Raw genomic sequence first — 15,552 nt, 5'->3', positions numbered from 1 at the left:
TCTCATTGTCTATAACTCTCCTTTTTCTCTTCTGCTGAAGGGTGGGCAGTGGACTGCGGGTGATGAGATGGCCCTTGTGATGACAGTGTAGTGTTAATGGTCACCATTTCTGGGTGCTTGCTCCTGGCCAGGCACCGTGTAGACACCAACCACATCCAACCACATTTCGTTCCCACCGCAGCTCTGCGAAGTGGGCTCTGCTGTGACAGGGTCTGGGATGGGATCCCAAATGCAGGCCTCCCAGTGTCATTTCCTCTTCCCCTAGCATGTGATAGGCTCCTGTAAAGATTCACAGATTCTGTGTACAAGCCAAGAGTGAACCGGATTCCTCTCAGGTGACAAAGAACTCTGGCCATACACTTCAATTCTCTTGTTTATTCAAACTACAAATGTGTCTTTAGGAAACACCCAGAGGTTTCTCAGCACTGCTCTAGACCCAGGGGTACACTTTCACTGCTGGCGCGTGTAGCAGACCCCATCGGTGCCCGGCCCTAATGTCTTCGGCCTCCACCTTCCCAGCACGCGCTGATGGAGTCCGGCTGTGAGACCTGCGGCTCTCCCCCTGGGGCCTTCTCCTGCCTCACACACCAGCCAGGCCAGGGGCACCTGCAGCCCCATCCCACTGGAGAATCAGATTCACTCTCCCGGGAGCCTTTACGTTTTAAAAGTGTCTCTCGATTGGAAACCACTGTGCCAACCTGGACGAGGTTTTGTTTTGCTTTATGAAAAGTAAAATAATCCTACTTTTTCACACATTTTATTGTTTCTTATTGTAAATAAGATACATGCTCTTAGTGAGAAATTAGGAGAATACGAAAAGAAGAGTGTGAAAGTCACCTCAATTCCAACACTGAGAGATTCATTCATAAACAAACACTCCTTTAGCTCCTGGCTTCATTTGAGATCTCAGGTGATAACCAGGATGAACAGGAGTCAATGATCCCACTTTATGGGGCTTTCAGAATAGCCGGAGAGAAGATTTTGCTATATTTTCTGAATTTCCTTCCAGTCTTTTTTTCTCTCTACATGGATTATGTTTATTTAATACAAAATAAGTATCAAGAAAATGCTGGGATGGTAGGTTGTGGTCGTGAGCTGCAGAGTAATCGTCTGATTAGGGCCCCACCACCCACTTAGCCAGTAAGTTGTCTCACCTCTCAGAGCCTCGGTTTCCCGTCTGTAAAGCTGGGATGATCCTGCCTGTCTGGCATTTGTATTGTGAGGGGTCCGTAAAGAAGACTGCCTGGAACACCCCAGACACCAAGAATGGATCAGCAGCATTCACACCACACACACCACCCCCCACCCTCCCCACCCCACCCCCGCTGTCGTCACCAGAATCAGAATAGCCTCAACCCCAGCCGGGTCGGACTCACAATCCACTCGTTTGTTTGTAAAAAGCCAGGACAGATACTTTGAAAAAAAGTCCCTTCTGCACCTTGTCTTCATACCAGTTCCAGGAATCGACCTGACAAATATTGACCAGGCTGCTCTGATCGTCAGACACCATTTTCCTGCGGGCACGAGGCGATGCAGTGCTGAAGACCCACAGCCCCGGCCCAGGGACCTTGCTGTGAGTACCATGCGCCCACCGAAATGCAGGCAGGGCGGCAGCTGCTTGTCTCTCTTTCCCTCTCTCTCTCTTTCTCTCTCTCTCTCCCCTCCTCGCTTTGGCAGCCGGAATGGGAGAAGTGAGTCCCTTAAAGGAACAACGCAATCATGTGCGGCTTCTGAGGCTTGAAGTAGGAATGTCAGGATTTAAATAACCTTTCGTAAAAACTTGACCTTCAAATATGTTGAGAGAGGAGCTCCCAGTATTCCCAGCAGCTGGATAAGAGATCAGAACCATACACCCCAAAGCAAAATGACAATGCTGTAGCATATTTGCTAGAAACTGGTGTGTGCTAAGAGCCCTGGCCTGGAATTTGAGTCTGGCCCCTTCCACTTAACAGGTTTTGGTCTGGGCCCTGAGTCTCAGTTTCCCTGTATGTACAACAGAGATAACACCACCTCTGTGTTCAGGTTCTCACAAGGATTCAATTAAATGAAGTAAAGCAAGCGTTTCTCAACAGGGGCACTGGGGCATTCGGGCAGAACCACTCTTCATCACGTGTGACTATTCTGGCATTTGAAGAGCTTCCGCACGCCTCACTCTGTCCCCCTAAATGCCAGTGGCACCCCTCCCCCAGTCTCTGAGATGACCCCAAATACCGCCCCACCCCCTCCACACATGCTCCTCCCCCTGCATGAGCAAACACCTCTGGTTGGGAGCCAATGATACAAAGTATCTAATATCCTCACCATAAAATAAACACTTAGTAAATGAAATATTGTAGCTAATTAAAGGGGTTCTTAATTTTCCTCTGGGATCCTTCTGGAAAAGGAAGAAAGAAATAAATTGGGTGTAATTACACCCAGCCTTGGTAGAAGGGGTGAAAATTGACATTGCTTACTTTCTACATGTCAGATGCTTTATACATTGTATGTCTTGTCTTCCTTAAGAGACCCCACCCCCAGGAGGCAGGCATGGTCATTAGCATTCTGCAAATAACAACACCTATTCAGAGAGTTTCTTTTGCGTGGTGTCACACAGTGAGTTGCTGCTGAATCTTGATTCAAACCCAAGCCCCCTGCCTTACAAGTCACTCCTTTTCAGGAAATAGATCCTTCTGTGAGTCTGGGAATCTTTCGGATGCTGTAGGGTAGAAAACGGCGGTGAGTTCCACTGGGTGAAAAGAATAAACTGGAAATGGTTTCGTCATAGTTGTAACTCTTATTTTCCCAGGGTAGACCAATATTTAAATTGTTCTGCTTCTTCCAAACCTCCCCTCAAAAGAAAATCCAGCCTGAGTGGAGAAGGTCATGAAGCGAGCTACAGGGAGCTGTGGTGGAGGGAGGGAGGGAGGATGCGGCCTGGGGACACTGCCCGCAGGACTTTGACCAGCAAACGTGTTTCAACATACCCGATAATGAGGCTGCATTTGTCCCCCCACAACTGGCCTTTGGGGTTTGGGAGGCATTTAAGGCACCAGGTGCTGTAAACCATCTCCAGAAATGTGCTCTGTGCCACACTGTCACAGCATCTGTAATTGATCCAGAGGCCACTGGTTTGGGCAAAAGGTACTGAAAGTGCTGCTTAAAACACAGCGTTATCAGGACAGACAAACAACAAGGATCAGGGCGGTCAGCAGTGGGCAGCCGCTGTGGAATGGGACAAAGGAGGGGTCCCTTTTGAAGGGAGCAGGGGAACGATATTCTTCCTGAAGACATCAAGATCGGGAGTCCGAGTAGCTACATGGTGGGGTGCACTCTGCAGGGACGAGGGGACGTGTGTGTGGAGGGAAAAGAGAAAGGGAAAGGAGGGCACTAGACAGGGCAGAGCGAGCAGAGACGAGCATTGTCTACACTGCAGTCTCACATCGCGTTGGAGCTGCCTTCCTGGCCCTGAAGCAAGGGGTCTCCTGCTCCCGCCTCCCTTTGACCTCCCCGAGATGGCTCGAAGGGTCTTCTGGCACATTTTATAACTTAAAGCACAAGATACATGGCATTAGTTTCCCAGGGCAGCTGTAATAAAGTGCCATAGACTGGATGGCTTAAACCACAGAAATGTATTGTCTCCCAGTTCAGGAGCCCGCAGGCCTGAGATAAGGTGTCTGTTGGCAGGGCTGCTTCCCTCCGAGGCTGCGAGGGAGGGTCTGCTCCCTCAGGCCGCTGCCCCAGTTTCTGGGGGTTTGCTGGCAATCCCGGGGTCCCGAGGGTGGCGTTCTTTGCTTGGTGTTCCTTGTGGAAGCATCACCCTGCTCTCCGCCTTCACGTTCATGTGACGTTCTGCCTGTGTGTGTCTGTGTCCAAATTTCCCCTTTTTTATAAGGACACTGGTCACGTTACATTGGGGGCTCACACCACATCATAAGATGAAGTCACTCATAAAGGTTAGGATGTCAGCATATGAATTTGGGGGGGACACAATTCAACCCATTGCAGATATCTTTCCTAAACCTCTGCATCAATTAAGATACAGGTTTCAGCTGCTGCCTGTGTCAAGAGGTCTTTGAAATAACAGGTTTGATGGAGGCTGAGTTGATCTCTCTCTCGTCTCCCCTGCTAGGCTGCATCCATCCTGTGGCTTTCCCACCCCTCGGGGGCTGCCCTCATCCATCCGGTCTCCATGGCTGATCATCACATGCGCACTCCAGCTAATGAAAGACCGAGAGAATAGAGGGCACCCCCTTTCTATGGGGGCCTGACCCAGGAGCAGCACACGTCATCCTATCCCCTCCAATGGGCAAGATGATAGTTAGTGGCCCTGCCTAGGTACCAGGGAGACCCAGCACTACTTGTTGTCGCAGTGTCCTGAACATTTGCTCCATAGTATTGAGTGTCAATCCAACCCGTCAAAGTTAGTGAATGACTGAAGGAATCACTGGAAAGAGGAAAGGAAAAGGAAAAGGAAGGAAGGAAGAAAGGAAGGGGGAGGGAGGAGAAGTAGAGGGAGAGAGGGGAGAGAGAGGGCGGGAGGATGGGTGGAGGGCAGGAAAGATGGAAGGAAGAAAGGAGGGAAGGATGCGGGGCGAATAGACCATGGAAGGGTTTTACAGCCCGGAGTCTCTTCTGAACAGACTCTACAGCCGTATCAATATGTAAAGCTTATCTGAGGGGCTGCAGCTCTGACTGGAGCTTTCGGGGGACAAGTCTGGAGCCCTGCTTGCTCAGCCACCACCTTGTCCTCCGCAGTGCCCCTCCTGACTCCTCTCTGGTATTCAGTTTGGATGTGAGGTTTGTCATGTAAGCAATGGGGAGCCATGGAACTCTTTATGAGAAGAGTGACACATTCAACATCTGTTTTCAGAGGATGGGGCCGCCGTGGCTGTGGCTACTGGAAGCAGGGATCCTGGCCTCTGTCTGTTGTCAGCCCTTTCCCGCCCATGGAGATAAGAGTCTCGGGGTGCCTCAAGCCCCCAGGGACCAGCTCTCAGAGCCAGCCCCCGCCTACCACAAAGTCACACCCGCCATCACCCACTTTGCTCTGCGTTTGTATAAGCAGCTGGCAGCAGAAACCCCAGGAAACATCTTCTTCTCGCCCGTGAGCATCTCTAGCACCCTGGCCCTGCTCTCTCTCGGGGCCCAAGGGGACACTCCGACTCAGATCCTGGAGGGCCTCGGCTTCAACCTCACGGAAACCCCGGAAGCTGACGTCCACCGAGGTTTCCAGAGCCTCATCCACACCCTTAACCGGCCCAGCCCCAAACATGAACTCAAAGTAGGTAACTCCCTGTTCCTGGACAGGCAGCTAAAGCCTCGGCAGCACTTTCTGGACGCCATCAGGGAGCAATATGGGGCTTTCGCTTTTTCCGCCAACTTCACAGATTCTGCCACAACCGGGAGGCAGATTAACGACTACGTGAGAAAACAAACGTACGGGCAGGTGGTGGACTGCCTCGAGGAGTTCACGCGAGACACGCTCATGGTTCTTGTGAACTACGTCTTCCTCAAAGGTGAGCGCTGGCTCAGGCAGAATTGTCGCCCCCTCCTCGCTCTCCAGCCCCGCCCAAAAGGCACCGCCCCGGAAGGCTCAGAGCTCTTCCTTCTTGGGGTTACTGCTGTGTACTTATATAGTGTTCTTACACTGCTACTTCTTGATTTATCAATTTTTGGTTTCTCTTATCAAGTTTTTTTAATTCTTTTTTATTCTATTTTTTTTGGTTATGCAGTCAATCTCATTTTTCTATTAATAATTTATTTTTAGAAAAAATATTTTATTATCTATCTCAAACAGACAGAAATATACAGAGAATAATGTAAAACCACCATAAACTCCCCCACCAAGATTGAACAAATATTAACATTTTACCATTTGCTTCAGATTTTTATTTTAAATATGATTTTGCAGATATCAAATCCTTTTGCAGTTCAATTCCTTTTTGATCCCTCCCCAATCCATTTCCCTCCTTCCACCCCTCCCCAGAGGCAACTGCTATCCTAAGATTGGCGTGGATCCTCCTCATCCATTTGTTCAGGCCATTAGCACATTGAGTGTGTAACCATAATTGTATGGAATACAGTTTACGTGTTTTAAAATTTTACCCAAATGGCATCATAATGTATATATTACTTTGCACTTGTGTCTGAGTGTCATTACACGTCTTAATTTATACAGATAGCTTATTTTGAATGCATTGAGCATTTCACACTTTTAGGGTCCATTTCTTTTTACTTCCTTTATTTCCTGAATTTGCCTCATTTATTTCTATATGTGCTACTAGGAAAATGCACTCCTCCATGTTTTTTTTTTAACTCAAGTCCATGCTTTAGTCAGATTTCCTTAGTTTTTACCTAACGTTTTTTTCTATTCCAGGATCCCATTCAGCATCCATATTACATTTAGTTATCATGCCAATTTAGGTTCCCGTTGGCTGTGACAGTTTCTCAGACTTTCCTTGCTTTTAATGACCTTGGCAGTTTTGAGGAATATTGGCCAGGCATTTTGTAGAATGTTCCTCAATAGAGATTTGTCTAATATTTTCCCCATGATTAAGACTGAGAGTATGGAACTTGAGGAGGAAGAACCCAGAGGTAAAGCACTGTTCTCATCACATCCTGTCAAGGACACAAAGTATCAACGTGACATCGCTGTTGATGTTGTCCTTGATCTCCTGGCTGAGGTGATGCTTGCCAGACTTCTCCCCTGTAAAGGTCCCCTTTTTCCCCTTTCCATACTGTGCTCTTTGGGAGGAAACCAATATGTACACCACACACTTACAGAGTGGGGCGTTATGCTCCATCTCTTTGAGTAGGAGAGTCTACATAAATTATTTGGAATTCTTCTGCACGAGACATTTGCCTCTTCTCCCACATTTATTTATTCAATCACTGATTTATATAAGTATGGTCTAATGGATATTTATTTTATACTTTGTGTTATAATCCAATACTACTTCATTTTCTCACTCACTCATAATGTTTCAGTGTTGGCCATTGGGAGCTCTTCCAGTTGGTTTCTGTGTCCCCTTGATATGCCTCCACTTTTGCTGACTTTTTGGGAGGAGGAGCACTTCCTTACTTTCTCATGCTACAAGGGTACTAGGCTCATCTTTTACATTTTCTCCCTCCAGGAAAATGTCTCTTTTTCTCTCTGTGCTGCCATATGGGTGATTTCTTCCGTGCTAGCTTCCATTTTACTAATTCTCTCTTAAGTCATGTCTAATCGTTTAACCCATCCATCAAGTCTTCAATTTCACTGTCATTTTCATTTTAACAATTCCTATTTTTCTCAAATCTACCTGTTATTTTCTCATAATGATTTATTCTTTCCTTATGAATTTTATTCCTTCCCTTTTTTTTAACACACTTAAAGAATATCTTTTAGATTATTCTATTCTCTAGAGATCTTGAACTGTGAATTCTTGGTTTTCTTACCCCTGCTGAGTCCTTCTCAACAGAGGATTGAAATTTTCAGCTTTGAGCTCATCTTCAGTGGAGATTTTCTATATGTATGAGTTTCTTATGGCCTCTTGTGGAAGTGTCTTTAGGGGACAACTTCCCATTCGCCTTTGGTCCAGTCCTGTTGGTTTCACTGGTTTTGTATTAATTTCCAGGTTAGTAAGTTTCTACGCTGAATGAATAATGAGAACATGGAGTTATTCTAGACTGGGGAGTTCCTGCACTGAATCAGTAATGAGAACAAAGAATACAGAGTAGGTGACTCTTTCTCCTCTGGCCCTAGAGATGTGATGACCTGTCCTATCTGGTCTCTGCACTCTGGGAAGAGTTTTTCCATTCAGGCTTCCCAGATGGAGAAGGGATTGCCTTTCATAGCTCCTGACTATGTACAGAGAGTTCAGTTCAAGTGTAGACCCAGGTTTCATTTATTTCCCCTGAGAAGACATTAAATACCACCCCTCAGGAGCTGTATCTGATTTGATAACCCACCAGCCAGATGACTTCAGATCCAAATCAGACATAAGCATTTCTGGCTTGTTTCTGAAAGCTTTGCTACTTATTTTTGACCTCAGGTATTTATTTATTTATTCGCTATTTTATCCATCTTTTCTAAGTGTTTAAGCAGAAAAAGTAGGTTTTCCTGCTTTAGTTCAGTCTGTGGTGCTGACCAGAAGTCTCAAGGGCCTGAGTCTCAATCATCTTTGATTCTCCAGAGTCTGACATGGCCAAGCATGTTTTAAATGTTTGCTGAATGAGTGATTTTGAGTTAAACTTGCCTCGTGCTTGAGGCCTTGAGGAACGCTCTTCATTCATTCATTCATTCACTCATTCAAGAACATATATTAAGTACTGACTACATCACAGGAGCTATCTAGCCTCTTGGGGAAATTTATGAAGAAGATAGAGTTTTCCTGCCCTTGGGTGGCTCACCTTCCCATGTGAGTTGTAAATAAGTAAAAGGGCAATTACAACTCAGTGGAAAGTGATGCTCTGCTTGAGTAGGGTGGGTGCCATGGAGCTCTTAAAAGAGACACCTCTCCAGAAAGAGGAGGCATCTAAGATGAGACATGAAGAATGAGTTGGGTTTACTTCTGAAAGAGGCTGCGGGAGAGGTGGAGAGAAGAGGGTTCCGGTTGAAAGAACAGCATGTGCAAAGGACCAAGGAAGAGAGATACCATTGCATTTTCAAGGAACTGGAACAAATTTAGTTTGATGGAACATAGAACACAATAGGGGAACGCCTAGGGGGAGCTGCAATGGAAAGGTAAGCAGGTGCATGTTGACTTTATCTAGAGGACCCCAGAAATACCAGAAAGTCTGAAGCAGTGGAGTGATATGGTCACATCTATTTTAGAAAGTCTGGCTGCAGTGTGGAAAATGGTTTGGAGAGGAGGAAGGGTGGGAGAGCAGAGCCAAGTTAGGAGATCATGGAAGGGGTCCAAAGTTAGTATCGTGGTGACCCGAATAGAGTTGTGGCTTTGGAGATAGAATCAGTAATACTCGGTCACTGACAGGGTGTGGGATGAGGGACGGGACGAGCCAGCCCTTCCCCTGTCTCCAGGACCAGTGCTTTCAGGAGGCCAAGTCAGGAGATGGTTCCTGGGTGGAGACTATAAGCAGAAAGAGAAAAGATACCACACACGTGGACAAGACTGTGACCGCCAGATTCTGCGTTTCTAACTATGTCTTAATGAGTTTTGCATTAACATTTTTTTAACAGACATCTTTCTCCTTGTCTGTTTGAATATTAAGGAGTTTGGAGGTAGAGGGTGGCTCTTGAGCTACTCTGTAGAAGGTTGCTGCTGTCTAGAGCAGCTTGGCAGAGAGGGGTCAACTCAGTGTTTGCAAAGAACCTGAGCTGGGGAGCCAGAGGCAGGCCCCAATCCCTGCTCTACCCCTCGATGGCTCTTCAAAGTGAGAATTTCACGTAAATTCACAGAGACTCAGTTTCTCATCTCTCACATGGAGATCATAATATTTGTTTAATATTAATTTTGATGAAGATTTAAAGAGATGATGCCTCACACATGGAAGGTGCTGAGTTGGTAGAAATACCTTTTGGCCTCTTGAAAGCTCAGTTGTTCGGAAATGGAACAAAATCATAGGCCGTTGGAGCTCAAACTCTGGCGACTTGCTCTAGTGGCTGAACCGGGCCTAAATTATGGCACCCCTGATTCTGTATCCATGCCACTTCTCTGCCTCATACTTAGATGTCCAAGAGGAAGTCACCAATCCCATGTGGCTTGGTGTATGTCTGCCCAGATTTGCTCTCTTAGAGTGTGTTCTCATGGTTTTGTGGGTTTTTTGTCCCAAGCTAAGTGGAAGCATCCTTTCAATCGCTACCAGACCCAGAAGCAAGAGAGCTTCTCTGTGGACGAGAGGACCTCTCTCCGCATCCCCATGATGCACCAGAAGGAAATGCACCGGTTCCTCTATGACCAGGACGTGGCTTGCACCGTCCTCCAGATAGAATACAGTGGAAACGCCCAGGCACTGCTGATCCTCCCTGACCCTGGGAAAATGGAGCAGGTGGAGGTGGCTCTGCAGCCAGAGACCCTGAGAAAATGGGGCCAATTGCTCCTGCCCAGGTAAGCATCAGAGCAGAAGGACTCCAGCAGACCTTGCTCAAGAACCCCAGCAGGGCTGGATCAACTCCGGTTGCAAGGGCCCAACTCCTAGTTTTGGCTCACCACTCTGCCCTTCAACCAAGTGTGATCTTGGGTGATTTCCTTACCTTTGGGGCCTCCCATTTCCCCAAATGTAAAATCAGGCCATAACAACCACCAGGTTGGGTTGTGTGGGGGATTAATTGAGTTAACATGTACAGAGCGTGGCGAGTGGCCCCTGGTGCATGGTAAGTGCTCACTAGGCGTTAATTATTCTTATCCTTCTCAGCATCTTCCTGGCCAACCTCCTTTCCTCTTGCTTCTCCTTTTCTCCAAATAATAATTTACTACCAGAAGGTAGCCAAGCATAGGCAAAAAATCAGATCAAGGACAATTATTAAGAATAATTATGACTCCCATAATGGGTGAAGGGGGTGTAAATTAAAAATAAATAAATAAAATAAATAATTGTGGCTCTCGCAGAACAGTGTATATGTCTTAAAAGTGCCTCTTTTTTTTTAATTGAAAAATTTCTTAAATTAAATATCAAGAAGAGCAGTGTAAAATCAAAGTGCCAATTTGATGAGATCTCTCTCCTACCCACTTCTGTCGCACTCCTTTCTAGCCAGTGGTTTCTTCACAGGAGTTTCAACCTTTTCGGTTTTCCTAGATTCTGTTCACCAGCTAACCTCTTCTTGGGGTATATCTTCCTTTATGGGGTACTCTGGGATGAAATCTGGCCTTGAGTTCTAATTCTCTCTTACTATATAATAAACCACCCCAAAATGGAATGGCTTGAAAAAACCCGTCTATTCTCTCTCTTGCTCCTGTGGGCGGGCTGAGCGGTTCTCTGTGGGGAGCCTCTTGCGTTGGAGTCAGAGAGTAGCTGGGGCTGAAGCAATGAAATCTCCTCCACTTGCAAGTTTGGTGTCTGGGCTGGATGGCTGGCTCAGCCGAGGGCTGGGCAGGCATCTCTCTCTCCATGCAGGCGAGCTTGGCTTCTGCACAGCAGCTCCCGGTAGTTGATAGTGTTCAATGGCAGCTCAGGGCTCCAGGAGGAGTGTTCCAAAAGACCGGAAGTGAAAGCTCCCCCTCTCTTAAGGCTTGGGCTCGGAAATTAGCACAATGTCACTTTGCCAAAATCAATTGGTCAAAGCAGTCACAGAACCCACCCAGATTCGGGGTGGGGGGCATAGAGCAAACCTCCTGATGGCCACCTTTAGCCCACCACCGGTCACCCTCATGCCCAAGGAGGCTTTTCTCAGCACCCCAACCACACCGAGGAACCAGGGACAGAGAACTGGTGTTTTTGAACAGAATTTCACATAGTAAATAAAAGAGAAACAGGTCAAGGACAGAGGCCAGGATTTAAGGGCATGCCCCTGTTTTCTGTGAAGCTATAGAGCTCTGGTCAATTTCTGATTCCAGCTGCATATTCTCAAGCTTCCTTGGGGCCAGCCTGCCCCTTCCCTCATCACAGGAGGAAGTAGTGTAGAATCTCCTAGATAAGTAGACTTTCCCTCAGGAAGGGTCTATTTTGACTTTCTCGCCTTGTTCTCACTTTGACTTCAAAAATCAAAACCAGGGGCTGCCCTGGTGGTGCAGTGGTTAAGTTCGCACGTTCTGCTTCATCGGCCCGGGTTTCGCCAGTTCGGATCTTGGGTGCAGACCTACATACCGCTCATCAAGCCATGCTGTGGCAGGCGTCCCACATATAAAGTAGAGGAAGATGGGCACAGATGTTAGCTCAGGGCCAGTCTTCCTCGGCAAAAAGAGGAGGATTGGTGGCAGATCTTAGCTCAGGGCTAATCTTCCTCAAAAAAAAAAAAAAAATCAAAACCAACACAAGTTGCATTTCTAAATCTCAGATGTCCCCGATGACTGTTTCTAGCACCAGAGAGAAAATATCCTAGCGGGCATTGTGATGGGCTTTCAGACACACAAACTTCAGACTGCCAGGTCTCCCTCCACTCCGCAGTGAGGAAGGCTAGCTTGCCCAGGGGCCTCACGCTTCCTGGTCACTGTTCATTTCTTTATTAACATTGCCTGAGGGCCTACTATGTGTTGGGCTGTCTACGGGACACCCCTCTGCCAGACTCTACTCAACCCCTCTCCCTGGCTGGGGCCTGCCCCCAGCGCTGCCTGTGGAAACTTAGTCAAGCAGGCCAAGATGGGCCTGTTTTCTGTTCTCTGCGTCTGTTTTCTGCTTTTCACTGTTCAACCCCTGACTTCCAAGTGCCTCCCACGTCAGTGAGGCAGCTGGTCCCTCGTACCGGCCCAGGAGTTAAACCGGCGATGACCTGTGGCCCTGAATTAGGGTCTCTAACCCGAATCCATTAGAGGCAGAAGTTTCCAAGCTGGCCGTTACCAGTCCTGGCAAATGTCAAGTAACAATCAAGAAGTATCCCAGGGAGAAAAGGACAGATTTGCTCTGGGTCAAAGAAACTTGTGAACTTAACCCGGGAACGTGGCAATCCAATGCGGAAGGCGTGCCAGCAACAGGAGGGAGCGTTAGTCCACTGACTTGTGCCTCACACCGTACATACGCCATGTCTCATCAGATCTCACGACGGCCGTTGAGCCTCAGACAGGTGACAGATGACAGGCTTGTATGAGGGGGTTGCCAGTAGACGGATTTAGAATATAGTCCCTAAGTTGAGCCAGCAGAACTTGCTGATAAATCAAATATGGAGGTGGGAAAATGTTAACAATATTTATATTATGTGGTCGTTATGTGGGCTCAATCAGTTAAGCCTTGTAAAATCTAGCCCAGTGTCTGGCACCTGGAAAGCCCTCCGTGAACGTGGTAAAGATGGAGACATATGGCTGTGCTAGGAGTCTTCTCAGACACACGCGACATACTCTGTGCGGTGGGAGAGAGGGAGGCTCTGGATCATGGAATGTTCTGGCGTAGCAGGTGGTGTCTTAGGAAGACGCATTCCCCCTCACTCTGGGAAACACCTCTCCCTCCCAAAGCTCAGGCTGCCACAGACAGGGCAGTGGCGACCTGAATAATGAGACAGCCCCACTTCTCTGATTCCCTCTCCAGCCTGTTGGACTTGCACTTGCCAAGGTTTTCCATTTCTGGATCATATAACCTGGAAGAGATACTTCCCCACATTGGTCTCACCAACATTTTCAACTTAGAAGCTGACTTATCAGGAATCACCGGGCAACTCAACAAAACCATCTCCAGGGTAAGGTGTCGCGTGTGTGTGGGGCGGGGTCTTTTCTCCTTGGACGTAAAGTGCATTTGCAACTCAGGGTGCCCTTTCTTCTCCCTGCTCTGATCCTTTAATACCACAGTCTTTAAGGGGACTTTTTGTGGGCAGCTTCCTTTCCATGTCCCCTCTATTCTTCAGACCAGGGACACAGGGTCCTGAATAGAGTAACACACATTAGGGTCATCCACAGAGCCAGAATTTCCCCCAGTGTGAGACCAGCTTTGTTTTTATTCCTCATGCTTCCTCCTGGGGCCAGCAGTGAAAGTCTGTCTGTCTTTGTCACAGCTAGAGAGTGGTGGGCATGATCAGGAGGTGTATCCGTCAGCCTTGCTGCAGTAACAAGCAACCCCAACTCTCAGTGCCTTCTCATAGCAGGGGTTTAGTTCCTGCTCCTGCTCTATGTCAGAGGGGTGTCACCACCGCCTGGCTGCAGAGCTCCTTCACATGTCTTCTTCCTTCCAGGATGTAGGTTAAAGGTGAAGCCCCTCCTTGGGACATGCCATTCTCCAACAGAAGGAAAAAAGCAAGATAAAATGTGCAATGGCTCTTATCACTTCTCCTCACATGTGGCCTAGGTCACGGCCACTCACGTCTCACTGACTAAAGCAAGTCCCACAGTCAAGACCACCATCAATGGGGTGGGTCTGTGTTCTCCAACTGTAGGAGGCATTGCTAGTCACAGGGCATGGGTGAGGATCGAGAACCCTCTAATAGGAAGGGAGAGTTAATATTTGGGGATAATAATGCAATTTTCCGCAGGAGAGAAGGCGCAAAGTCCCTTGTTTGCCTTTCTGTTATCCTTTCTGTTTTACAATAGTTGTTAATTATCATTTCAGTCTTTGCTAGGAACTTCATAAGCAAAGTTTTGTCTTTTATTTGGAACAGACCAGCTGAGATTTGGAAGGTGAAACCAAGGCAATAGGGCCATGGTCTTGTGTGTGTGCACATGCATGCTTGTGTGCCTGTGTGTGCCTGTGTGTGTGTGTATGTGCACGTGCCCACAGTGAAGAGCGTGAACAAGAAGGAAAAGAAAATATTTAGCCTTTTAAAGAATTCCCTTCACGGTGACCTTAAATGCTAGGTATATCTCTTCATAGTGCTTTTTAGACTTGAACAAGATTGTCAAGCCCAAAGTTTTCCAGCTTTTTTTAAAGCCTCGGAATCTTTTCTTCTTAAGGAGTTGTGTGAAAAATGAGGTTTAAGAAAAAGGAATTCTTCTCCCAGAGACCAATAGAGAGCTTGGCACATCAGACAAGTGGTTCCACTGAGCTCCTTTTGAAAACTGTTGACTTAGGCTAAGCGAGCCATTTCAAAGATGAGAAAACTGGGGCGTAGAGAAGGGAAGCGCAGCTCGGAGCAGAAAATGATGTGTGCCGTGTGCACTAGGAGCTTGAGAATGCTCCTTGAAGCTGCTGCTGGGCTTTGCAGCCTGGCTCCTGCTCGGACAGCCCTCGGCGCTGCTCAGGCCCATTTGCCTCGCCATCAAAGAGCCAATAGCACCGTCAGGGTGAACCCCAGGATCTGACGGAGGGGGAGAAAATGAGGAGAGGACGAAAATAAAGTCTAGAGTCGCTTCGTTGGGAGGGGGAGCCTGTGTGACCTGAAGGGTGTTACTGTTTGCCTCCGTCTCCTCAGTGTCCCACAAGGTGGACTCTGTCCCCTCAAAGTGCCCTGAGCTGATGCTGACTCTGCTCCTCTTCTCTCCTTCTAGGTGTCGCACAAGGCAGCCGTTGACATGAGTGAGCGGGGAACCGAGGCAGGGGCTGCCTCCAGCCTCCTCGCCCAGCCCCAGTCTCTCAATGCAACCTCGGCCCCACACGCCCATTTCAACAGGCCTTTCCTGGTGCTCCTTTGGGAGGTGACCACTCAGAGTTTACTCTTCCTGGGAAAAGTCGTCAACCCGGCCGCAGGGTGACCGCGGTGGGAGGCCGGGGGGTGTCTTGTCTCTCCCCCCTCAAACAAACAGGACGGCCAGCACCAGCCTGTATCACGGGCTGCTGTGATGACCAGTGTGCAAAGATGCTAATAAAGTTGACCTTGGGTTTTGTGAACGCTGAGGAGCGATGCTCACAGGGGAGGGTCAATGTGTAGAGCAACTGTTAGCCGTTCACTCCACAGTCTCCTCAAATCTGGCGTCCACTATGGTCAGAAAGCTGAGAATGAGAACAGCCTCATGCTATGGCCTCCTGGGAGATGTCCACCACTGCCGCCACCACTGCAGATCTTTCCTAGATGTCCTTTGGGGTAGGGTCCCAGGAAAGGCACCAAGGACATCAGGAGGA

At 47.9% G+C, this 15,552-nt stretch overlaps 1 protein-coding gene across 1 annotated transcript; it reads left to right on the top strand.

Moving 5' to 3' along the window:
- The first annotated feature begins 1,379 nt into the window (after window positions 1–1,379).
- Window positions 1,380–15,321, top strand: SERPINA11 (serpin family A member 11). Its single transcript, XM_070592843.1, has 5 exons — window positions 1,380–1,573; window positions 4,850–5,495; window positions 9,755–10,028; window positions 13,096–13,243; window positions 14,982–15,321. The coding sequence occupies exons 2-5, from the start codon at window positions 4,853–4,855 to the stop codon at window positions 15,183–15,185; spliced, it is 1,269 nt and encodes a 422-aa protein (XP_070448944.1). The 5' UTR covers window positions 1,380–1,573; window positions 4,850–4,852; the 3' UTR covers window positions 15,186–15,321.
- Window positions 15,322–15,552: the final 231 nt, after the last annotated feature.

This window comes from Equus przewalskii, chromosome 25, assembly GCF_037783145.1.
Source record: "Equus przewalskii isolate Varuska chromosome 25, EquPr2, whole genome shotgun sequence".
NCBI lineage: Eukaryota > Metazoa > Chordata > Mammalia > Perissodactyla > Equidae > Equus > Equus przewalskii.
Note: the sequence above shows the minus strand (reverse complement) of the source record. Positions and strands in the feature narration are given on the sequence as shown.